Here is a 9,152-nt window from a genome sequence, read left to right as displayed (position 1 = left end):
CAACTGCTTTTGACTAATTGGTTCCCTTTCCTTGCTGGGGAAGAAGCCTGTGGGCTAATTCAGGTCACTGGAAACTGATTTACATGATGGACATTTCACAGATTGAGAGCGAGACATGTCACACTGCTGAGGAAATTTTGTCCAAACCAAACACGTCCACAGACTACAGAGCAGCACTTTACACCTTTGGGGGATGATGACAGTCTCTTCATTACAGGGCTCACTGTCCCTAAAATCCCATTCAGATGTCCCTGATATTGTTGCCAATGACAGCTGTCAGCCGTATGGCTACCTCAACAAGCAGTCAGACAGACACAGGTGTTTGGTGTCTGGACAAGAAAAGCACAACATTTAACATGTGATCCTTTTGAAACAAGAAAAAGATTCACATTGTATTTAAAAAAGGGTAAAAAAAAATAAGTAGCAGCAATTTCAAATGCAATATATGGATCTGCTCAAAATGACTAGTTCTCTTGGACAATGCAGTTTGGTTGGAGTCTTTATTGACTACATAAGTAAAAAGTTATATACATAACATATATATGATTGTGCAAGAAAGATGTGTGTAAAATGACTTGCACACTCTACTTATTCATTGTGTGGCTGTTTTGCTTGTGCAGGGACTTCACTTGATCAGGTATACATATACCAAGAGGCAACAGTAGGGCCCCCAAAACTGACTTTGTGTATGATGTAAATACAGGTTGTTTCGAAATAATCTCTGAAAAGAAGGTTAGGTGGACTAATAACACATTGATAGTCAAAGGATTGACTGATTTTCAATGAAATCTAAGCAATATTCATTATAACGGCACTGAGATATCACTAATATCCACCAGAAGGAAAAGGGAATCAGCCACTCCTAAGTGTTTTTTCCACTGTTGTACATATAAAGATGTGGGATCTGCATGTGTAAAAAAAAAAAAAACATTGTGTGAACATACTATGTTTCTTATTGCAAGGCTTATGCAAGATTTTATACTCAAAACGCTGCTTTGATCCTTTAACCACAAGTACACAGCAGATAGAAAACAAACACATAGTGCTGGAGACGCCTTCAGCTGGGAAGACACTTCCTGTCTAACTCAGTTTGTTATGTTTACGCATTTGGGTCACAGTGAGGCTGTGTGAAATCCTTTCATCAACACCTGCTTCAGCAGGGTTGGAGTATCCGTAGTCGCCTCAGGGGTGCACTGTTTGACACGGTAACAGTGCTGTTGCATTTAAAACCAGGTTGTTGTTGTATAGTAGGACAAAGACAGACAAAAGTGCAGAAAACCAACATTTAAAAAGATTTAGATTTAGGTCCACATTTCACTGGCTTACACCCATTGAGATGCATGGAGCAACCAAAAATATTTAAGAAATGCAGGCCTCTGTAATGCCAGTTATCACACAAAAGTCAAATAATATCTACAAAAATGCTTTAAGTGGTTTTAATCTGCCCAGAAAAATATGTCAACAGAGCAACTTTGAAAAAGGAATTCATGATTTCAGTGTAATGTGAAGTTTTTACATTTAAATACACCGATACTGTATTTTAGAAGCCAGCAATGCCGCCTGTTTCAGAGCTTTTGTGACTATACCAAGCTGTTTTTTTAAAGATTATTTGTTGGGGCTTTACTGCCTTTAATGGACAGGACAGCTAGGTGAGAAAGGGGAGACATCCCCACAGGTGGTGCATAGGTCTTGAATCTCAGACCTATGCATTGAGGCTTCTTACACCTCTGCAAATGTGCACCAGCTCTACCAACTGAGCCAACCAAGCCACTATATCGAGCTGTTTTGAGTGAAGACGTAATACATAAAGCGGTTCATTCTTAATATACATTGCAAAGCCGCTGTTAGCGGACACTAAATTATTGTGCAGGGTGAAGGGGCTCGAGCCTCCTTTGGATTTCGGCATGTGCCTGTTGGAATAATAACAGCTGATGAAGGCTTTATGAAAGGATTTCACTTTCCGTCATTCAACCTTGTCTGTGTTTTTCCGGTTTCATTACACATCAGAGCCGCTATTCACAAAGCCTGTCAGAACAGAAGTGCTGATCCGTGTGTGTGTGTAGGGCGAGATTCAATCTTCTGTTAATCTACAATTCTCTCTAATTCCAAAGAATGTAATGAAAACCATGAAATTATGTCTGCGGTGTCTCAGTTTGCTGATGGACCTACCTCTGATCGTAATAGAAATTTGCTTTACCGCAAAAACATCAGAAGTGCTGTCAACTGCAATTTCTAACACTGAGAACAATTAATTTAAATTCACTCCTACGCAGCTCAGTGGCTCCTTCTGTGATTGAATTTAGTCTTATCTTTGATTCGTGACAGATAATTGGAGAAAATAACTAAAAAACCACTGAAGGTTGTCACTCTTAAGCTGAAATACAATAAGAAACACACACATGGACAAACTGATCCCAGTTCAGCAGCACTCCTCCTCTGGGCTACATGGAGAATTAATCAGAAGTGCATTAGACGCTGTCTGCTTGACAATTATTTTGTAGTCACACGCCTGTTGCCATTGTGATACTCCCAACACGTTCTTTTGTACAAGGAAAAAACAAAACATAGTCCTAAAAATAATTTTCATAAAGTCAGTGTGTTTACTTTGGGACAAACGAAGCTCATCCTAGTGCATTTACTGGAGAGGAAAAATCACACCTCTTTGGAATGAACATGCTTGAATACATGTCTTTGTCAGAGCTTTTATAGCATCACTTTAGCACCATAAAGATTACTCTCGCTATTAATGTGCTTACTATTTCTCCATACTCTAATATTATAGCCTATATCTGCGGTCCCAGTGAACACAAATTAGTGTAACTGCAGCATGCCGACCTGTAGATTGCTTGTGGGACAGCAGCCGTGATGCTGATAGCTAATTATGATATTAATCAAAATATAGTCGCCTATATAATAAGAAGAATTGCAGTTTTGCTGAGTCCATTCTGAGTTTGTCACTGAAGTTTGGTCCCGTTTTCCCATGACTCAATTATATCACCTCTAAGAGTGATATGTGATAAGGAACACGCCACTGGTTGTGGAAATAGGGCTTATAACGTTCTCCCCTAGCTGTAGATAGGTGGACCAATGCATATTTTTTGTCTCAGTGTATGCATTGTTTAAGTTCGGCACAACACTGGCAGCACCGCCGCTAGTAAGCTTAGCGTAGTGAATGGAATCCTATGTTGCCGTTTAGCATGTTGCGAGTAAAAGTGAGTTAACAAAAAGCAACAACAACCTAATCACTTATTGTGGCCTGCATATTCACAACGAGTACAAATAGCAGATCATGCAGATTAATACTAGAGGATTTCCTAAGCAGATATTGATTTGGGATGATATTGGGTGGAAGCACACCCAAAGTACTGTCCCAAGTCAGTATCTGCCTAGGAAATCCTCTAGTCTTAATCTGCATTGCTATTTGTACTCTGGAATATGTAGGTCACAATAATAATACTTTTTGGTTGTTGTTGTTTTTTTGTTTGCTCACTTTTACTCACACCATGCTAACCGGCAACATAGGATTCCATTCACTACGCTAAGCTAACTAGCGATGCCGCTTCCGGTGTTACACCAAACTAAATCAATACATACACTGAGACAGAAAATGCATTGGCCCACCTATCTACAGCTAGGGGAGACCGTGATAAGCCCTATTTCCATAAACGGTGGCGTGTTCCTTTAAAGGAGAATACTGGTGTGTTTTTTATTTTTCATTTCAATGCCAAGTACCTATAGAGGGGGTCTTTATGTGTTGTTGGTGTAAGTACAAAATAAGAAAGTTTGTTATGCTTCAGTAGAAGCAATTTAAAAAATACATTTGACTTGAAGTCTCCTTTTGGCTTTTCTTTGTATTTCATTGTATCTGAGTATTGCTTTTAGTGTTTAAAGCACACACTTAATTCTGAAGGAAATCAAAGTTGCCATCTAAAAAAAATCACTATAAACATTTTGGCTCACCATGTTGCATATTTCATGTGTTTTGTTTTCATCAAAGGCATCTTTGCTGGGACAAACTAACCTTTACCGTAAGACCAATTTAAATGAAACATGTGGCACTAGTACTCTCCTTTATTAACATCACTTCTGCTATAAGATGCACAGACTTGACGCAGATGTTATTCAATAATGTCAACAAACATTTATCATTCTTAGGGGCATTAAAGTTTTCATTGCAGGTTTATTAAATGCTGATTTGGTATTATGTTCGCATGTTGAATGCCATGCTATTTGCATCTATAGTGATTTACATTTTACGTATGGCTAAAATAGATCCTATTAGTTGTTTTATCCCATAACTCAGGCAGGAGAAGTATTATCACTGTCAATATTACTGCTATTGCTTATGCAAAAAAGAAGGCAACATCAACAACTTTTTCACCCCCCCCCCCTTCATTTGTGTAGTTGATTTTCAGACAATTTGGCTAATATTCTGTATGCTTGGATAAAAGCTATGTCTTCTGTGTTGTGTTTGAGGTTTGATTGAGTTAGTCGAATCCAGATTGATTCAGTTTATATTTCCTCATTGATCAAACAAGTACATCTCACATGAAAACATTGAACTTTGAATTCTCATGATGTGCAAGTGCAAGTTTAGGTTGTTACTGAAAAAAGAAGAGTTGAAAGGAGACATTACAGTATGTTTTTGATTCTGGACACTGGTTTTTCTGCATGTTGTTACTGATTGTCGCTTTCAAGTTGAAAGAAATTACGTGAATGCTTCATATCTAGGAGTATAGGTTTCATTTATGTGTTTCACGTGTTTCCATGTAATCATTGACTTTAACGATACTTCACTGCACTGCCACGAACAAATATCCACCCCCCCCCCCCCTTTTTTGCTTGAAGAATAAATCAATGATTATTCATATTCCGGTACTATATAAGACCTTTTGGCATCCTACAAAGAATTTTATAAAGCTTCTCTTTTTTTCTGTAATGAATGATAATTCCAATTAAACGGATTTTCAACGGTGTGGATCGAAAGGTTTATTTTTATTTTGTGTTTATCTGCTTTCGATGCTCTTTCCATTTCATTAATACAAACTAATACAAAATAATTTGACATTTGAATTTCAGTGACGGATTAGCGAGCATGCCAGGACTGCCTGTTTTAGATCAATAAACAGTCGAGAACATCTCAGTCTTCAACCATCCAGACCGATTTCAGCTCTGTAGCTCAGAGGTAGCTAGCTAGTTTTTTCACAAGTAGAGAAAAGATTTGTACAGCATGAACTCACCTGTGAACCTAGTACTTTTACTTTAGTGTGTAGATCAGACAAACGCAAACAGACACCAACAGGGACAATAACCAAACAGTTTATTTTAAGAGAAACATCAATGTACTGTTTCCTCTCTCAGAACAACACAACTAATATAAATGATAAAATACTAAACAAACAATGAAATGATAATAAATGCCCCTTTTCAAATACACTAATAACATAGTAAAGCCAGTATTGTTTTTGTTTTTTATTATGTGCACAATCCACCATCTGTGGCCATTCCAGAGCTGATTTAAAATACTCCATGTATAAGGATTTTAAATCATAATGTCAGCGTGAAGTAGCATGCATTCTACTACTCTGCTCACATTGTTTTAAAACGTTTTTTTGAGCTTTACCGTGAACAATAAAAATTGACCCAAGAAGGCGTTTTTTTAAGAGTAATGCATATGATTCCACATGATTGTGACGGAGCAGCCATGCAAGACCAATTTGGGGTTCAGTGTCCAGCCCTTGGCATGTGGGCAGAGCCAAGGGCAAACTACCAAGCCTGGACAGAAATTGTAAAGAAATAAAATTAAAAAATTAAAAATACATATATAATTTCCATTTTATTTATATTTCTTTAATTTACAGAGATCCAACAAGTCCCCCTATATTCATAGATTCCAGATTCTTCAACAAGCAGATGTCATTTTAAGACTGTTTAAACTATAAGCTGTCAATTTAAAAACACTTATTCCAAATTTTTTCAACGTGAAACTGTTTGTGTGATGCTGCCTTCAATGAACCAGCCTGGTACATCAACTCCAGCAGCTGCAGCAGCTGCTGTCTGCAGCTCTCTGACACTTGATCCCGTGGATGAAGCCTATTGTGTGGCCCACTTTCCCTCACACCAGAGCTGGATGCGGCCATAGACGGTTTATGATCCGGCCAGTCTACATACGGCGCTGCCTCACACAAGCCCGCTCGTCCCGCTCTGCTCCCGCTGAAGGCGCCCTGGCTCTGAGCCAATCAGGGCGGAGCAGGACATGACGTTGATTTTCGCGCAAGGAAGGCCCGGGACTGGCGCGCCAAATTTCAAAGGACTTCCTCCAGGAAAGAAGGCGAAAAGCTGCACCGACGTCTGGCGAGCGACGGCGATAAAATGCTGCATAAACTATACATTTTGTTTAAAGTGTAGTTGCTGAACCCGCTGGTGGAGCTGTCGACGGTGTTTCATTGGCGGCAGTTTGAGGAATAATTCGCATAAAGTCGGTGTGTCATTGTTGTAAGTGGCAGCTTTGACTTTCATTCTGTCCTACAAGGAACTAACGTCAGCTAGCTTGATCCTGTTTCTGTCTGACAAGCTAAAAAGCCCCACCACGATATTTCATTGCTCTTTTAAAAAAAGAAAATCTTGTGTTAACGTGAATGAATGCAAATGTGAGTAAATAAGTAGATGCCATACGCTTGTATGCAGTTAGTGTTGCTAAAACGAGTTTTTAAATGACAAGCCATTCAGTTCTGTGGGTTATTGTTTGTGGCTTTGTGCGGTGATCCCATGATATGTCTCCATGTAGCTGATGGACGGCATGCGGTACACACACATAGACCGTTCATATTCAAATATACATAAATACAATCTATGGGTGCTAAGTGAAGTTGATAGTTTTTAAGTTCGGTTGTAGTTTTAGCATTTCTTTCTTTTCTGCTTCGTTGTGACATTATATTAATTTAACGCGAGCTTTTAATGAGACCTTTTTTCATGTCGTCTGAAGTGTCAAATAGATTACATGTTATAAAGGCTAAGGTGTTTTTCACTACCTAAGTAAAGAAATTAAGAAAAATGTAGTTCATTTTTTAAATTGTTTTCACTTCAAGGATTTTTTCGTTTTGGTTTCTTTCAGATCAGACAGGCCTGCGCCGTTACAGCCTGTCAGGCTTCCCACCTGTGAGCCGGCTGATGTCAGGAGGATGGGATTTTAATCTCTCTCTCTCTCTCTCTCTCTCTCTCTCTCTCACACACGCCACATGCACTCCCGCACACATGCTCAGGTGACAACTGTTCAAACCTTAAAATATTAGACCTCAGAATTCCAGCTAAAAGTCACGGCTGTCAAGTCTTTTGGCAGGTTTGCTTTTTCACGGTTTCAATGTTTACTGCACCTTTCGATTTAGCAGCACTGTAACACACAGGCTGTCTACATTATTGAAGATCTTTATTCTCAAATCCATCTTCTTACTGCCTCTTCTCTATCGGGGATTTAGTCTATTTGAGATTGAGAGAGTGCAGAAGCTAATTTCCACACTTCACCAGTTTATACAGTGCTCCATATCCTCATTATTTATTCATGTATTCACAGCAGTGCACAAGGAGTCATCAGCTTTCCATACTAATGCAAACACCTGTTGTTGCACATGCCAGTAAGCATCACACTCAGTGCTTTCAGACCTATGTTTAGGATATTTTAGCTTTATTAATGCATTCAACACTGTTTGGGCAAATGCCTTCCAATTAACCTCTGTCCGCTAGCAAAGAATTGTATCCCAAAATGCATCACAGCCTCCTGTAACTCAGGGGCCTGTCACAGATACAGTCTGGCCTAGTGGGGGTGCAGGTGAGGGCTTAGCCGTGGCAGACAATCAAACCCTTCAGTCATGCTGTCTGGGGTGCAGCCATGCTTCCAGTTGCTTCGCATCGGCTCGTCGGCATCCGACTCGGCACGGGACCTGTACACGTTCAGGCCGGTGCTGAGCCAGTCTGTGTTCCGACTGGGCCGGGCGGCCGAGCTGTGTGACGTCACGCTGGACTCGTCGTCGGTGTCACGGATCCACGCTGAGCTGCATGCGGAGAGGGAGGAAGGCAAGGGTAATGCAGCGACACAGGAGGAGGGCTGGAGTGTCCACATCAAGGACAGGAGCAGTCATGGTGAGACAGAGGCTCACACACACACACACACACACACACACACACACACACACACACACTCACCACTCTATAGTCATTGTGGAAGAGAGAAAGAGGCAAAGTTACACACCCTCTTACAGGAAATATCAATACTACGGGGAAACCCATTCTCAGAAACCCCTCACACACGCTCATTAATTTAGTGTCTGACACAGTTCAAAGCATGCATTTTCTTGCGTGAGAGAAAGAAAATGCGGATTTAAAGCAAAACTGAGCCCACATACATTTAAATTGACAGAAATACAGATACTAAATATTGTAGACACATGACACACTATCACACATTATCTGATGTGAGGGAGACACACACACATACTGTCTTCTTCTGTATTACTAACACCTGCAGCTTGACAGCCAACACGTACACGGCTATTAAATTCCCACAGCTGTAGACACTACAGACCAGGTGAAGCGTCGGATGCACACAAATGCACGTTAGGAGCTAAATGCTCCTCTGAAACGGCAACTTTTAATGGTCCTTGTGATGAATTCCTTAAGTCTGTGATACTGCTCTGTAGGGACGAACATCATTCTTTCCAAACTGCTTTCGAAAGTCAATATATTTTTAAAACAGATTTTATCAAGAGTAATTTCACAAGGTACGCTAATATTGCGGGGAGTAAAGTCATTGTAATTCTTTTCCCAAACAAAGTCCATTGTTCTGAGCTTTCGCTCCACAAGTAAAGAAAACAACCAATCACGTTGCTTCTAGGCTCCATAGTCCGAACTAAGACGGTGAACATTATAACTCCTTTCAACCAGATCCACTGCACCGCCTTTGGAGTGAGAGTAATTTATAGTGTTTATTGATCTCCAGTGGAGGAATTACAACTTACACTCGGTTTGTTTATTGTGTCACTACACACAGGCCTGAAATACACACACATGCTCAGGTCCTAATCATGCACAAATGGAGAGATGTCAGAGTGAGTGGACTGCCAGTGCTAGACCAGCGCTCTGAGCGGCTGGGGGGGGGG

At 40.2% G+C, this 9,152-nt stretch overlaps 1 protein-coding gene and 1 long non-coding RNA gene across 2 annotated transcripts in view; one reads left to right on the top strand and one right to left on the bottom strand.

Moving 5' to 3' along the window:
* Positions 1-3,123: 3,123 nt before the first annotated feature.
* Positions 3,124-3,647, bottom strand: LOC117957258. The gene is made up of 2 exons (XR_004659457.1): positions 3,595-3,647; positions 3,124-3,256 (listed from the first exon to the last, which is right to left on the bottom strand). It is a non-coding gene; the product is annotated as an uncharacterized LOC117957258 (long non-coding RNA).
* A 2,594-nt stretch (positions 3,648-6,241) lies between these two features.
* The window catches only part of tcf19l (transcription factor 19 (SC1), like), a 10,394-nt gene continuing 7,483 nt past the window's right edge, over positions 6,242-9,152 (top strand). Inside the window, exons 1-2 of the mRNA XM_034892868.1 lie at positions 6,242-6,495; positions 7,115-8,136. Coding sequence (XP_034748759.1) covers positions 7,866-8,136 — 271 coding nt within the window. The 5' untranslated portion in view covers positions 6,242-6,495; positions 7,115-7,865. The remainder of the gene's footprint in view (positions 6,496-7,114; positions 8,137-9,152) is intronic.

The sequence above is a fragment of the Etheostoma cragini genome, chromosome 14 (genome assembly GCF_013103735.1).
Source record: "Etheostoma cragini isolate CJK2018 chromosome 14, CSU_Ecrag_1.0, whole genome shotgun sequence".
NCBI lineage: Eukaryota > Metazoa > Chordata > Actinopteri > Perciformes > Percidae > Etheostoma > Etheostoma cragini.
The sequence above is the reverse complement of the archived record's forward strand: the minus strand, read 5'-3'. Positions and strand labels throughout refer to the sequence as shown.